This window comes from Buteo buteo, chromosome 13 (genome assembly GCF_964188355.1).
Source record: "Buteo buteo chromosome 13, bButBut1.hap1.1, whole genome shotgun sequence".
NCBI classification, from domain to species: Eukaryota; Metazoa; Chordata; class Aves; order Accipitriformes; family Accipitridae; genus Buteo; species Buteo buteo.
Genome location: NC_134183.1, coordinates 10977811 through 10994052, shown reverse-complemented (window position 1 = coordinate 10994052; position 16242 = coordinate 10977811). Strand labels below are relative to the sequence as shown.

General features: G+C 51.8%; 1 protein-coding gene across 2 annotated transcripts; it reads right to left on the bottom strand.

Moving 5' to 3' along the window:
* Positions 1-1624: 1624 nt before the first annotated feature.
* Positions 1625-15171, bottom strand: PAQR5 (progestin and adipoQ receptor family member 5). Of its 2 annotated transcripts, XM_075044691.1 has the most exons (10): positions 14882-14922; positions 12977-13065; positions 12598-12650; positions 11908-12140; positions 11571-11698; positions 11235-11440; positions 10436-10562; positions 5585-5681; positions 4915-5056; positions 1625-4297 (listed from the first exon to the last, which is right to left on the bottom strand). In XM_075044691.1, the coding sequence occupies exons 4-10, from the start codon at positions 11956-11958 to the stop codon at positions 4050-4052; spliced, it is 999 nt and encodes a 332-aa protein (XP_074900792.1). In that variant the 5' UTR covers positions 11959-12140; positions 12598-12650; positions 12977-13065; positions 14882-14922; the 3' UTR covers positions 1625-4049. The 2 variants fall into 2 exon arrangements, with proteins under 2 accessions (XP_074900792.1, XP_074900791.1); XM_075044690.1 differs by lacking the exon at positions 12977-13065 and having other exon boundaries at positions 14882-15171.
* Positions 15172-16242: the final 1071 nt, after the last annotated feature.

Here is a 16242-nt window from a genome sequence, read left to right as displayed (position 1 = left end):
CCGGAGACGGGCCTTGCCTCGGGGAAATGGCCGAAGCCGCCGTGCTGAGGGCTCTGGGTGCCCCGCGGGGGAGCGGGAAGCCGCCCCTCCGCACCCCGCCATCCCACCCCGGGGCCGCTTGTCCACCAGCCAAGCCACCATACGCTGGAGCAGGGACAGAGACAATAATGTCACCGGAGTTCAAGGCCGGGGCTTCAGGCTAGGCCAGGGGAGGCTCTCCCTGGAAGGCTGCCCGGGCTCTGGCTTGTCTTGCGTTTGCCTCTTTTATTTGCTTAGTTGAAATAAAGGTTGGGGCTCGGGAGGAGAGGTGTCATCCAGCAAGTTTGCTGGGCCAGGGCCTCCCTGTGGCTAAGCCACTACCTGCCTGGAGGTAAATTGGTTATTTCCTAGCCTGTAGGAGATGCTTAATGGTGGAAAACAAAGCCTAAAATGTGAAGTTAAGACACACATAAAAATCCTGGCCAAACAAGTCCACTGAAAGACCTAACTTCCTGACAAGGAAATGCTCTTCTAATTCAAATGGGGAAACTGGGGTAAAGGATGAAGTAATTGGGTTTTAACCCTGGGTAGCAGCTCTAAGGCCTCCAGTGGGTTGAACTCAGTCTCTCTCAAACCACAGACCCCAGTCAATTCTCAGTTTTAGTGCAAATTAACCAAATCAAGTAAGCTTACCCCCTTAAGGGAAAAAAAAAGAAAAAGAAAATCCAAAGAAATCCCAGCAAGTGGTCTTCTATTTTTTACTGTGACCACTATCAGAAGAAGCTAGTGTCCCGGGCCAGCCTTCACTTCTTAAACACTGTTTTAAAATACATCAAAACAGACACGTTTCTTAATGTTCTCATCGCACACATCAAAGATAGAAGTGGTCAAAATTGAACTGGCCTCCCCAGGAGCAGAACCAGAGCCCCGCGTGCAGTCCCACTGTCACAGAGCGCCTTGCAAGCCACAACTGTCCTTCCCCTGCACGCTAAAACTGGTAAGATGGGGCTGCTGTCCTCAAACCAGACTGAATTCCCAAAGCCCTCAGAACTAATGGATAATGACACCTGAAGCTGCACTTCTCGCAGCAAAAAACTCAGCTCACTCTTCCGCTGACAGCCACGGCAGCGTCTCGCTTCTCGTGGATCCCAGACCACTTAGGACTTAATAAATTAAAAACAGCATACTGATATCCACCTGGAAGATGATACACACAGGATAGATGAGAGCACAATTCTGTATCGTTAGAGGAGGAAAGGTGGTTTAACAAACAAGCTAACAATTCGCACACACCAGACGCCTTTCCTAAGACTGAAGGTACAGCAAGCCCAACGACAGTGCCTGCCTCGCGCGGGGACATGCACCAGAAGACAGTCCTGCCACAATCACTTTCATACCCTCACTCCAGCTCATTTTGGATTAAGCGTTATTCAGCAACATTCAGATTCACCTTTTACCTTAACCCAAAGGAACTCGATAGACCTAAAAATCTGCTGTATCTGCCTAGTTCATCAGGGCAGTAAAACCTGCTTGGCTGAACAACAGACGAGTGATGTTCTCTGGGATTTGGTCATAAAGTTAATAGTTTTGTTTGGGATTTGCTCTGGACTGGGCGCAGAGACACAACGAAACTACATGTTCCAGCAAATAAATATCCTGTATTATTTACTTGTAACAATTTAACACAGATTTTTTATTTTTTATGAGAATAAAATTTAGTACATTGAATAGCTTTTTGGAGGTCTGTCTCCAGCTGATGAAGAAATCTGGCTGACCTGTGCTGCTTCAAGATCAAACATTCACTCGTTCAGTGCATAATGTACATGCCAGACAAAGGGTCCATGTGAAGCGCTGCAGGACCCAGAGGGATTATGGTAGTCTAAAATACGGTGGGGGGGGTTTAATGTAGTTTTCCTACAAATAATTTCACCTAAAGAGGATGAGAGGACTTCCCAAATTCAAAAGTTAAATGACTAAGAAAAAATGTATAATGATTCATGTAAATTTTATAGACTCTTAAATCATGTATTGCATGCAGAGCCAGATTCCTTTCCGGTCATGTGAGTACACAAGGTAAATAAGCTTTGCAATTATTAGCAATTATCTCTGAAGTGATTAATTTTCACAGACGGTATTTTTATGAAACTGTACAAATCAGGTTAGCATATATCAGTGCGATAGTTATATTAGTTTTCTCTTTTAATGAAATAAAACTGTTGAATAAACAATTATGTTCCAGTGCTTATAAATATTAATATAAATCTTGGTCAGCTTTCAAAAGAAAGCTATTTTTTGAAAGACTTATTTGTCCCATAGTATATTTAATGAGCCATTGTATTGTCACTCAAAAGTGCATCAATTATACCTTGATAGAGGCAATTATACACAAAACAAATTATACACCCGTATGATTATCAAGAAGCTTGATAGTATTCCCTAGCAGTAATCTTTGCATCACCTGTTCCTGTACCTCCTGCACAGTGTTAGGTAAATCCAACATGACAACCTCCGTCACTGGAGCCACCAGCTGAGCTGTCCCCGTGGGCTGCCTCCCCCTTGCCCGGACCAGGCTGAGACCTCCGGGCTCTCTCCAGGGCTCTCTGCTTCTGCCTGTAAAATCCAGGTGCAGCAGCAAAAGGAAGTGAGGAGCAACCGCCAGAGCACAGGGCTATTTCTGGGTAAGCAGAGGTCTAACTCTGGAAATGCTTTAAAATTACAGGTTTTGGTCCCCTGTGCATTACCAGCTCAGCTGTTCTAACTCCTGCCTTTCATCCAACAATGCTCACATCTCTATGCTGTACAGCCTCCCACTTCTTGCTCAGCTGATGTTTTATTCTCCCCAGACACCTGCATCCTATTCCCTTATGAAAAGAAAAACATTCTTCAATGCGAGTGGGACCAGAAGCTAGAGAGGTTCAGAGGTGATGGCTCTACCATCAGTCACACCTTCAGACCAAGGGTCCATCTAGCCCAGTATCCTGCCTCCAGAAACACCCAGGAGAGGGTGTCTTGACGTGGCAGTCATGAATTTCTCAGCCATTGCCCTCAACGCAGTGTCAAACACCTTTTCTGAACAGCGCAGCTGCCTGCAGGCAGCTTCACACCCGTGTTAAACACTCGGTACCAAACAATGCTTGTAAGGAAGCCCGTGTTGTCACCTGGCAGGTGCAGGTATTTCTTCCTCCATGTACCTTTGATGCCACAAATGAGGTTAGAGAAAGAGCCCAGCTGTGAGTATGGGACGGAGGTGTCCAGTGCAAGGAGGAACGGACGGTGCCCCCCATGCTCTGTGCTTGGGGCTGCATCAGCCGCCGGGCAGTCACATCGCCCACACAGGCGGGAGCTCAGCTCTCCCATGGGAATTAATTTCCCAGGACTTACCTCTGCACCAGAACTGGTCAAAAAAAAAAAAAAGCTATTCTGGAGGAATGTCCCGCAGAGAGTTCCAGAAGAACTCTCTCTGGGTAATGATTAAAAATAACTGAATTTAAAAAGTAGGCAAACTCTAGTCTCTCAATCCCACATCTGTCAGGCACTTGGGTTTAGTGTAAGGCTGTGTTAAATGGATATTTGAGGTTTTAATGTCCAATATAATGCCACTTTCAAGGTGAAAACCTTAGTTAGGGAGCCCCTGGGAGAGCCCTTGCTCATGCCTTTGCCAAGGAGTCTTGGCTATTGGTCTAAACTTATGACAAGGACATCTGTGTCACCAGATGACTGGTGTTATCCACATTCACTTGCCTCCCTGATTCCTCCATAAGGCAGACTTGATGAATGCCTATTGCTTTGGAAAGTATTAGCACTTCTCTCCCTTTTACAGAAAAAGTTAAGATTATTTTAAATATTTCTTGTGGTGAAATAGCAACTCTACTAAAAGCATTTCGTAATCTGTTCCCAGCTTTAAAGCTGTATGTACAAAAACCAGTGCAATATGTTTCGCTCTTGAGAAAATTTTAAATAAACATTTTCTCAGAGAGTGTAGGCAAATAAACTCCTCCTCATCCATACGATACATGTATTGTTTAGGGTGTCTCCCGTGGAGCAGCATAAATACTATCTAGACCTGAAGCCTAATGCCCATGTGGTTTTTCTCTGTGCAGAGGCTCTGGCATGAAGCTCAGGGACATCGAGCAGAGCCCAATAACAGCCAGGCTCACAGCCATGCAGATGCCCATCGACCCAAGGGTCTGCAGGGAGGAGGGAAGCAGCGAGGTGGGCAGGAGCCGGTTGTGGCGCTCAGCCATGTCCATCATGATGGCCTCCATCTGGAAGTGCGTGCCGATGATCCCACAGACGTGGAAAACTTGGTGGCTGTGCCCTGTAACAAAGCCAAAAGCACTCACGAAGAAACTCCTTGGGCTTCATTAAGACACCGCCGTGAGGGCTCAGCAGGCCTTCTGCCTAGCTTCCATTGCCTTTAAATATTTATTCTGCTAATTTCTGTGGCTTTTATCATTGCGCCACCAGAGCACAGAGATCTTCCTTTCCAAAATGCAGCCAGCTGTAATGGAAGCGAGGGACGTGCAGCTTGCTGCTGCGGTCCTGGCACACGCGATGTGCTAAGGAGCATTGTGCTTGTGCATGGCGTGGAGGGGGGAGCAGGGAAAACCCCAGTGCGGCCAGGACTGCCATCCACTCTCCTTGGTGGCTGCTCCTGCAGTGCCCTGACATGGCACTGTGAAGCACTGCTGTGCCACAGGTGAGGTTTTTTGCATGAGAAATGAGCACTTTGTGGTCAAAAAACCCTCTGTGAAACATTTTGAAGACAGCACACTTCCCACTTTACCTAGGCAGGACTGCTCTATCTTGTATGTAAAACATTTCGAATTTCCAGCAGGGAATATATTATAACCTCTGGGAGTCACTCATGCATTAATGCGCTTTCATCCTGAAAATAATGAGAAAACAATGCCAACTCACCCTTTCAGCACTTACCAATATAATCAAAGTGTCCTGGCGCAAGTCTCTCTGGCAGATGGCTGGCGAAGATGAAGCAAGTGAGGAAGGCAAAGATGGTGTGCTTGTAGTGGACCAGGATCGCAGCCTCCGTGCAGCTCTCTGCCGCGCACAAGTAGAACTGCAGCAGCAGAAAGGCATCCGTGCAGGGGTACCGTGCAAAGGAAAGAGGGGAACAACACATTTCTAAAGGAGGCAATGCCATTCCCTGAGCCCCCATCGTCTCCGGCTGCCCATCACCCAACACCAGGGCACACGGTGCAGGACCCAGGGCTCAATACAAGAGCTGTTGCCTCCATTTCATGCAAGTCCCAGCCCCGCACATCCTGTCCTTAAGACCTCACTGCAGCAAAATTCCCACCCTGCTCCAGTTTAGGAACTGGAAAAAATGCAGCTTTCAAAGGCAGTAACTTTCCAGCATAGGCAAAGTTTGAACGTAGCGCTTTGAAGTGGAAGGAATCTGCCTATCAGTAGGTGCAGGAAAAAATAACCAAATCTCTTTTCCTGCCGGAGTTTGTTTCCCTTTAAAAAAAAAGAAAGCTGGCATATTTTCCCAAATATTTTCAGACTAAGATGAAGCAGCTGATATTTCCAACCCTGCAGCAAGCAAATGCCTCGGTGCTGTGAATATGGGCCGTGGGAGGCGTACCCTGTAGAAGAGAGGGATGCTGTCGAAGAGGTACGGGTACACAAAGGCCAGGGTGCGGGAAGCCTTGCTGAACCTGGGCCGCTCCATCTCCAGAAACCTAGAGGCAAACAGAGAAGGTATTTGACATGGCACAGCACGGCAGATGAGGCTAACGTAAGCGCTGGATTCTGTTTGTCAGTCATTTGCTGGGGACCGTGAATTGCAGTATATAGGCTGCACATACATCCTTCCACAGATGACTGTGAATTCAGCCAGAGCAGTGCGGTTTTTGTCTGCTGAGAGTATTAAAGCTGTGACCACCCTCAGCTCATATGGCTGAACCTTCCCTGGTAGAACCCTGAGCTGGGGGAGGAAGGATTTAGGGGCCACCCTCCCCTTTTCTATGCTCTGACTCTCGCAGGTGCATCCCTGCAGCTCTGAAAACAGTCTTTTTTACACTATCCTGGCATGGCTGATTTTGCTTCTTTCACCATTGCTCATTAACCATTACCCATCAGCAGCTAGAAGCAGAGCTGGTCTTTAAACAGCTGCTGCCCCTGCAGTTGTTTTTAACTGAGTTTTCACTCTTGGTTTTGAATCCAAGCTTTCTGAGCACAGCAATCAAGGAGAATACATCTGCCTTGGTTTGGAAGGCTTTGTAGGTAATGCAGCATTCAGGCTGTGATTGTCACTGTTTGTTAATTAAGCTGTATTGCAGCTTATGTCTGAAATGCACGACGTATCGCAGCATCCTTCTTTTTTACATCCTGCCAAGACTTTGCAATTGTCATTTCAGAGAATGCATGGAGAGAGTTACTGAAATCACAAAGTAAATTAATTAAACAAGTTACTTTTTAATGACATCACCATTATAATGTAAGAAGCAGCCTGTTGGTTATAATCATACCGTATATGAGGAGGAAAGTGTATGTCTGGACAGGGAATACTATTCTGCATTTTGTTCCCCAGGAAATCACGCTGCTGAAATGTAGGACATACTTCATAGCTGAAATCACAAAATAATTGACCACCCAGGTCCCCCAAAAAGCCGTTGGAGGACCTGGAGCTGGGTTGCAAGCCCTGTGCCAAGCCCCAAGCCTGCTCTTGCCGCATGGAGAACACAATTCAAATGAAACCTGGAGACAGAAAGCCCAGGGGAGCCTCGGAGATGCCCAGCAGCACATGCTGGCACAGCCGCCAGCCATCCTGCTCCATGCAGCATCTCCAGCCGCCCGCGGCAAGACCGGCACAGTCAACACGCCCCACACCAACACCTGCCCCTCCGGCCACGGGGGCGGTTGGGGGGCAGCAGGGTGGCTGTCGGGATGCTCCCTCCCATGAGGAGGGCTCCAGCAGCGAGCCCATCACCCTGCCCTTCCGCCACCGCCACGGGAGCTCCAGACCAGGAATGGAAAACCTCTCCCTTCGATGCCTCCCTGCTGGGAAAGACCAACTTTTGTAGGGTTTTAGCCCAATGTGGAAACAGGGAGATTAACTTGAGCAGAATTACAACAGACCTGCCCACAAAGCAGAAGGGCTCAATCAATATGACCCAAAATACGGGTTGAAACCCCAACACTTCAACTTATGCTCAAGAGCCACTAACTGCATAAGGGCTTTCCTCTTGCTCCTCCTGGGTTTGGCCTTCCACCATGGCTTGTGGCTTGCTCAGAAGACGTCACAATGATGCTGAAGATGCCTCCTCCTCTATTTTTCTGCTGTATTTCTGCATGATTCCTGCTGTATTTTCCTACCGTGGTTTCACCTGCCCAGGGCTGTACTTCCGTCCTGCTCGCCTGCTGCTGTGCGGTGCTGCGCTCACCCTCGCCACACATCTTCCCACTCCTTCGGCCACGTACCGATCCAGCCTGCGCTCCTCTGTTGCCAAAACAGAGCCACTGTATTGCAGCCTGGGCGCACGGCCAGGCGCACGGTAACCCCGGGGACAGTGCCCTATTTGCAGAGGATGGCGTGAGATGTAGCAGAGTTCAAGCGTACTCTGTTCTCAGCGTGAAAAACCCATACAGGTTTTTCTGCTTTCATGGGGATGTCTGCAGGGAGATGTCAAATTGTCAAGCATAAAAGAAACCTTTTGTGCAGCTGCTCATCCTGCAGTGGGGGGGGATGCAGTTGGATGCTCTCTATTTCAGTGTGACAGAGGTATCTAGCATCACGTAAAGGATAAACACACTTATTTCATCCATCTGCATACATTTCCCTGTTTGGCAATTCAATGTTCCTAGGGCACAGGATGCAAAAACCAACCATACAAAAATTCTTACTGTCGGCTCATCAACCAACCATCTAGGACTGGAAAATTTTCCTGAGACGTTGGTAAAATTTGGTGCAGCAGCTTAGCAAACGCCTTTCTTCAGATGCTCCACTGCAAGCCCCTACCTTCATCACGTTGCTGCATCCTCCTCTGCATTAACCCATACTCCCATCGACCTTCACAAGGCGCATGCAAGAGGCTGAGCATACTCTGCTGCTGCGTTTGGCCACGGTGCAGAAGCTCAGCCGGGCTCAGGAGCCCTTCCCTCAAAAGAACCTCTCTGAAATGGCCAGGCGCGCTGCTCACCTCTCTCTCCTCAAGTGACTCCAGTCCCTGGCAGTGCCACACTCGCCCGGGGCCGCCGGCAGCCACGGACCCTCCCCGTTCCTGAAGAGAACCCTGCCCAAGGTGCGGTTGGCGGAGCAGCCCCAACAGCATTGCTGTGCTGCTGCTGAGCCCTCGGCGAGCCGGGCAGGAGCGGGAGTGCCTGGACAGGTCCCCTCCGAGCACAACCGGCTCGGTAGCATCACCGCCCATTGCACAATTCGGTTTTGGGTCTGCTCCCATCCAACCCCCCGCACCTCGGAGGGACCTTTTGGCTGGTGTGACACAGCTGAGATGCTCACACGCGTGGGGCGTGCAGAGGGGCACGGGGCGAGAGCAGCTGCCGTGGGGACGCTGGCAGCCCAGTGTGTCGGGGCAGCATCCCCGTAGCTAACGCGGTCTCCAGACGTGACCCGGCGTGCGCAGGGTGCAGTGATGAATTACGGGGGCTCATACTCTGCTCACCACCGTGGGGGCAACCCAGCACCATTGCTGGTCCCCACTGGTATGGTATAGTCAGTATTCCTGCTCCCCCAGGGATGCTTTGTTGATCTTTATTTTTTTAAGCCTACATTTGATGGATTTACTACTTCTCTAATGAAAATTACTGAGACAACAGGAAGTGCTATTCTATCACATAGCGATAGTTGCATGTGTTTCACATACCTGTACTTACAGTTTTGTAGTAGATAGATGCTGACAATTAAATTTGCAGATCAAGAATTTTTTTTAACAATCCAAATTAATCTGGAACTGATCTCAAGTTGCTGATACTTCCTAAGTGTTATCTTCAAGTGGTAAGTACTAGGATTAGCACATGGTCAGTGAGCTTCGTTTGCTAAGCCCATCTAATGAGACAATAAAGAGACGCACAAGACAAAAATAAGAGGGGGAAAAGAGAAAAAGAAAGAGAAAGAAATGAGGAATATAAGGAAAAAATACCAAGCCCCAACTGGCATCATCCACTGAGTGATCCAAGAGAGACCCTTGAGTTTGCAGTACTGCTCAGTAATGCCAAGGACAGGTCCAAATCTTCTACCCCAGGGAGTTACTCCAGTGACTAACCCACAGACTAAAAGGCAAGTAAATCCTCCTGTACTCAACAGACACTTAAATGAGCCAAATTTGCAGGATCCGCAAGGAATATTGAGAGCTTGGCACTCTCCCTCTTGGGAAAACATGGCGATGCTCAGCTGCATCCCACCCTGCTGCATCCCACCCTCTTGCAGCAGAGCCAGCCAGGCAGCGTGATTTCTTCCTGCTGTGTTTGCCAGGGCATGGGAGCATCTTTCTCCCTGCCGAGGCAGCAGCATCGAAACACAGCACTGTGCTGGGGGGGTCCTGGGGGGGCTGCCCAGGCCACAGCAGCCGGGGAGGAAAAGACCCCTGGGGTTACGTGATGCTGCGACAGGTGACCACATGCCAAAGACACCCCCAAATACAATGACACCCCAAAATAGAAGGAAGGGATAATGCCAAATTATTTGCACTGCTTGTGAAAACAGGAATTGTACGTTTTGCAAAGCAAACTGTGTGTCATCGCAATGACAGACATGAGTGCTTTACAAACACAGCCTTCAGGGGGGTATCTACCATGAATTAAGCAAAACCCAATCCAGCTAGTGATCTAGCACAGCATGTATCACTGGAAATCAGCCAAAGAGTTTAGACATTTGAGTTATTCCAAACAAATTGTCGAATGCCATTCAGGAACAAAATACCGCGTACACAATGCTGCTCATGCTTTAAAAATTATGCAATCGGCTGCAAGAATGTTGAAGTTCCTCCTCTGTAAATCTGTTATACACACATATAAAACATATAAACACACACACACAAGCACATATAAACACACCCTCACGCACACAGCACTTAGGCTGATACATGCCTTTGGCAGGACTAATGTCATGTTTAAACCTAAAGACATGCTTAAATGTTGGGGGCACTGGAGCCCACCCCTTTTTGCAGGTTATATTGGAAAAACAACAGCCTGAACAAGGTGCTGGAGGTGGGTATCTTCCTGCCAGGCATACACCATACAAAATTACCTTTTGAACTTTCAAAAATTAAAGCTACTTCTTTTGTTTGCATTTTTGATCATCAAACTCTCCTAGTGCCCACACGCAACACACTTCCAAAGCCAAAAGTCCTCTTCTTCCCCTTCCTAAGCTGAAGGCTCATATTGCTACAATACAGCCTGTAATTGAAAAGCTTTATTAATAATACTAATTAATGATTATGCTGTAGTCATCATGGCAGATAAAGCAGAGGCTTACCTGGAATAGCAGGACAGACTGGTGCTAACGACAGTGTTAAACACCGCAATGGGGATGTAGCAGTGGTGGAAAGTGCTGTTGACCCATTCTGCTGGGAAAATGTATGCCGAGTATGCCAGCGCAGACCCTGGAAATATAGGAGGTGCTCAGTTTAGTTCCAGGTCCTGCCAGGACCTTCAGCATCCTCCTGGGCACAGCTGTGAACCTTCAAATTGGCGCTTGGCATTGGGTGCTCTCAGGAAAGGGAGATATGAATTAAGGTAGAGGAGCGGCTAAGTAGCTATGGAGAGCATCAGGCAGACGCCCCGACAGCCAGCTCCTGCAGACACCTTTCCCTGGGGAGCCGGAGGCACGTTGTGCCATGCAAAGACCCCGGCTGCTGCTGCTTATTCGGGGCTTGCAGCCCAGCAAGGTGCCACCGACTTCACTGACAGCATTTGTCTTTAATGTGTTTTTTTTCCTTACTCTATTTACTACAAAGACCGAAGAGTGTCACACAGCCAGGCCTCCGTCCCAGGGCTGCCCAGTATGAAATCCAGGCCCAAATTATTATTTGTGGCAGCGTCAGAGATGCTTCACTGTCCCTCCCAAGCACCAGGCTGCAGGGAGGAGGAAGAGGAGGAGTGGAAACTACACGCAAGCAGCCACCAGCTCTGCTTGTCTGGTGGGTACGAGCCATCTGAGCACCCGGGGTTCAACCCCATCCCTGATGCCTCCCTGTGCTTCAGCTCCTGCTGCCCCGGGGAAGTGCTGGGGTCTGGCATCCCACCAAAACCTCCGCAGACGTGCCCGTCCCTACCCAAGCTGTACATGCTGAGAGCCGCGTAATCGAAGAAGTAGCAGATGTGCCGGGCGCGGGTGGACATGGTGCTGAAGGTGTGGGCGCAGCTGGAGGCGAGGGGGTAGATGCAGCAGGTCAGCAAGTAGGCGAGGAGGGGCCAGGAGTGAGGGTCCTCCCGGCCCCCCGGCCCCCGCAGCCGCCCCACCAGGGTCCACACGAAGTACCTGTGGGTTGGAGGAAGGTGAGCGTTGCACCCTTGGGTGTCCCCCGTCCCTGCTCCCCTAGCCTTGCTCCCACCACAGAGACCCACCGCCTCCTCCCACAGATGCTGAAGACCCAGAGCACGGTACCTACCAGGCAGGCACAAAATGCGTCCAGATATTTAGGGTCTCGTTCGTCATTTGGAAGACGCTGAGGAGGCAGTCTGCTGCCGAGCTTCTGGGGGGGCGATACCCAAAGAGAATCCCCTGCTCCTGGTACCCCTGCAAGGCAAAGACTGGCACTGGTGGCAGTCGGAGGAGAAGGAAGGAAGGCTGCCGAAAGGCTGCCTGTGATTCAGGACCCAGGACCCTGCTACGAGGACAGAACCGTGTCCCCTCTGCCATGGGAGGTGGGCCTGGGGAGGGGCTGCCCGTCACCTCCCCAAATCCCGCCAAGCTTTGGGCTTAGGGAAGAAAAGCTCCTCTCTGACCTTAGGCACTTGGTTGATGCTAAGCAGCCGGGGTAACTTGAGGCTCAGCATTGCGCAGATCAGGGCTCCGGCTCCAAGAGACGTTTTCGGCTCGGCTTGCCTGGGGACGAGCCCCGGCAGTGCCTCACACCCCGCCTGGCTGCATCTCACACCCCGCTGGGGAAGCGATGGTATGGGGACAGGGCTGCCCCGTGACGGTTGAAGCGATGCTTCTCGAGCTCAGGATGGGTGACCTGATGTGGGGACATGACACAGTGTCTCAATGCGGGGTCCCAAACCCGCACGTGGCTAAATGCTTCCTGGGGGTTTCCCATGGCATGGGGAGGGGAGACGGCATCCATCCCTGCAGGGGATGTTGGGATCCCTCCCTACCACCCATACCCGAAAGGGGCAGGGGGAGAAGGACAGCATGGCCCTGTGCCCACCACCCTGAGGGACTGTCCCCCACTATTATCACCCCAGCAGAGCCAGGGGAGATGCAGGAACAAGTGCCCATGTCCCCGGAGCACCTCAAAGTTGCACAAAAAGCCCTGGGCATGGGCTGGGGTGCAGGCAGGTCCCCTCAGGGAAGCCGGGAGGACATGGGGTCCCAGGCAGCACCTGGGCTGGTTCCCCTCTGCCAGCTCCCCATCGAACATCCTGGTACATCGACGGTGCAGCCCCTCCGGCCCCAGCGTCTCCCTCTCTTACCTGCTGATGGCTTTGGCAACGCTGCCTCTCCCCCCTCTGCCTCCACCTCCGGTCTGTGAAATAAAGGTGAAAAAGAAAATCATCATCTCTTGTGCCCTTCTGCAAGGGAGCACCTGGCCCAGGGGAAGCCGGCTGAGAAGGGAGCCCGAGGCTCGGCTTGTGAGATCAGCCTCCTGAGAGCTGCTCCTGGGATGGCGATTCGGCTGCCCCAGCCGTCCCATAACTTCACATCGGGACACACCGAGTTTCAGCCATCAGCACGCGTTGCCAGTGCCGCACAGAGACTGGCTAGTCCCAAATAAACCCCTTTGCTGCCCTTTCCCAGCCCCTGGCATTACCCTTCGTCTTCCCCTGCTTTTCCTCCCCGCCCATACTCTACCTCTCCTCACGGCCAAGCAGCTCTGGTACAACACGGGCAAAATGCCATGGGCCACCGTGTGCAGGGAGTGCCTGGAGAGAGGGAGGTGGCTGCGAGGCGGTTAACAGAAAGGAAAAAATTAACGAGGCAAGAGAGCAATAAACCTGACATAAAATAAAACTGGAAATGCCTTTAGTTAAAGATTAGACTTAAATCAGGAGCTTTTTTCTCAGCTGTTGAACTACAAGCACGCTGCCTTAAAGCTACGCAGAGCCTGAAGCCCCCCCCTCCCCGGTATTCCTGCACTTCTCCATGGGGAAAAGGGACCTGAACCCTGCGGTGGCCTCCAGAGCCTCAGGACCCAGCTGGAGGGCAGGGAGTGAGGGCAGGGAACGAGGGCTGCAGCCGGTTATTTGCATGCTCCAGAAATAAAGGGCAGCCTGGCACAGAGGCAGCCTTTGCCTATCCCTGCTGCACGGCTGATAGAAACACAAATGAAGGTGATGATGGGATGGAACAAAAATAATGTCTGTTATCTCAGTGAAGCCAAGGAAGCCGCACAAGCCCTTCACAAAGGCACGTCGCGAGGTGCAGGAGTTCTGATTTGCAAAGAGCCCTTGGATGGGAGCCCCGAGCTGGGTGCACTTGGGTGCAACCCAGGCAAACCATGCCTAAAGCAGGGAGCCGGTCCCCTGTGCCCACCGCACGCCAGGCTGCCTCTGCAGAAGAACGTGGGAAGCACCGGGCCCAGCCTCAACGAAGAACTTGTATTTTTAAAAGCAAAATGAGTCACCGGAGCTGCGGGGTGCAGCAGCAGCCCAGGCACACCCTGCAGTCCCGTGTTTTCCTCCTCCTTCAGCTGACTTTTTCCACCCGGGGAGCAGTGCTCCCGTGGCAGCGGTGTGGGATGAGGGATGCCTCTGTCTCCTCCTCCTCCTCCTCCTCATCCTCATCCCCCCATGGCCATGCACAAAGCCCTGTGGGGATGTCAGGCACCGCAGGCTGCAGGTCCAGCCCGGGAGCCTTTGGTTTGCGCCAAGTTCACCCAGGGAAGGTTCCTGCCTGGCACCGGCTTTCACCCTTAAAGGCTGCGGTTTGTCTCTGGCAAGAGGAGCCCTGACATGTCCCCTGTCACCGTCCCTCCGCCGCGTGTCCAGACTTGGCTCCAGCGTGCGTGGAGCGTGGCCGCAGCAGCTCTCGCACGGCACAGCTCTCCCCGCCAGCACCAGCCGGCAGCCGGTGCCTTTCAATGGAGGGAAAAATATTTTTAGCTGTTAATTATTAACTTTTATGACTTACGGCGGCGCAAGGAGAGAGACTAGTTGAACTGTAAAACTAGCGTCTGGGCTCCTTTGAGTGCTCGGCCCCGGCATCAGCAGCAAAGGACATGCCAAGACCTTTTCCAGCAGAACAACAGAGGCTTTGTAGGAGGTTGTTATTGCTGCGGGTGGCTGCTGGTATCTGCTCGGGATCTGAGATGAGCAGGCAGCTCCGAGCATACGCGTAAGCTCAAGGCTTTCCAAAATCAGTGCGTCTCAGGCACGTGCTTGAGCTCTTTGCCAGACCCAGTGCTTTCACTCGTCCTCCTCGGGGGACGGCCACGTCTCAGCGCCCCGTCCCGCTCCTAAAATGCTGCCGAGTGAAACTTCCATAAATTCTGCAAGCGACCAGCACAGCCACGAGCTGCTGGTGCTGTAGGAGGGCAGAGAAAAAGCAAAGTCCTGCCGGCCCCCCCAGCACCGTCCCTGTCACACGCAGCTCCTTCCCACCTTCATCTTTTCACGGCGCGTGTGAAAAACTCCCAGCCTCCGGGTGCAGACCCACGGGCGAGCATCGTGCCGTGCAAACCCCCAGCATCCCCGGAGTAGCGTGAAAAGCAGCAAGCCAAAACGATTGAGGGGAAAAAGCAGAGCGGCCGGTACTTACGGCGCTGCTCCCGGGAGCGGGGCTGGGTCGGATGCTGTGTTATCGCCGGCGCTGGCTCTGGGAGACCGTATTACTCATCTGTGTACAAACACAGCCCACATGGCCCAGCCGCGTTGGAAGCCTGGCCGGGGCGTAGGCAGCCAAGCGAGCGCGCTGGGGCAGGTTTTGCCAAAACCGGCAGCCCGGCAGGAAGGGCAAGGAAGCTCTGTCAAAACCCCTGCTTGCTGCTGGCACCCGGCGGGACCGTCCCCGCACCCCAGCTGGGCTCGGGGGGAAGGACGCGACGGAGGTCAGCCCCGCCGGCTGCTTTCCCAGATTAGGAGCAAATTAATTCTGGCTCGTCTTTTAGTGGAACAGGAAAAAGGCAACAAAATAAAACCGGAAATAACTGTGGCCAAACGCTCTCAGATTGTGCTCTGGATTAGCTTCAGCCGGGCTGCAAGGAAATGGAATACGGGCAGGAAAAAATATTAACTCACAGACCTCCCTGTGCATCTTCAGCTCCCAGGCCCTTCTGCTTTAGCACCGGAAAACACCCGAAACTTGCTTAACTGCCTCCGAGGAGACTGTAAAGTTAAAACCCTCCCATAGATGATGAGGGAGGTGCTCCCAAACTGGAAAGAGTTCTTACATCGTTCCCGGCTGGACAGAGGACCACAGCCGGCTGGGCAATGGGGGTCTCCTCGGTCACCGCGGAGCCAGAGCCACCGGCTCTCCCCAAGCCTGCGCCGGCTGCAAACCCCAGCGCTGTTCCCCTTCTCCTCCCCGATAAAGCCTCTATTTTTACTGCAGCCGTTGGTAACGTGTTTCACAATATCTGAATAGAGCGGTAGATTGAGGACTGCGAGTCGCTGGAGAGGGATGCATGGGCATTGCTCCTGTATTATTAAGTAGTTGGAAGAACTGGAGCCCAGCGTAATGCATTGCTCACGGGTCACGGAGAGAAGCATTAAGGGTTATATGAAATCAGGGCTGGTGAATGTACAGCACTATCCTGCATTTTAATCACAAGGGAAAGCCTCTTGACATCAGTTTCTGGGTGTAAGCGTATTAACCCTCCTTTGCCGGCATTGCAGCACAGCTTCCTCTCGAACAACGGCTTCCCAGGGCTCTGCCATCTCCTTTTGGGTGCTGTTCCCACCATGAGGGATGCCCCAGAGCTGAGAGCATGCCCGTTTCCCGATGTCAGAGCCTCGCTGGCTGACCCACTGGCGGGAGGCAGGTCTGGGATGGGCACAGGGATTTGCACCAACGGGTCCAGTAACAGGTTCCTTAAAGAAGGGACCCCCATGCAGAGAGCCAGATGCCACCTGCAAAACCCAAACCCTGTGGCCATGACCTCTGCTACCATGAAATTCATC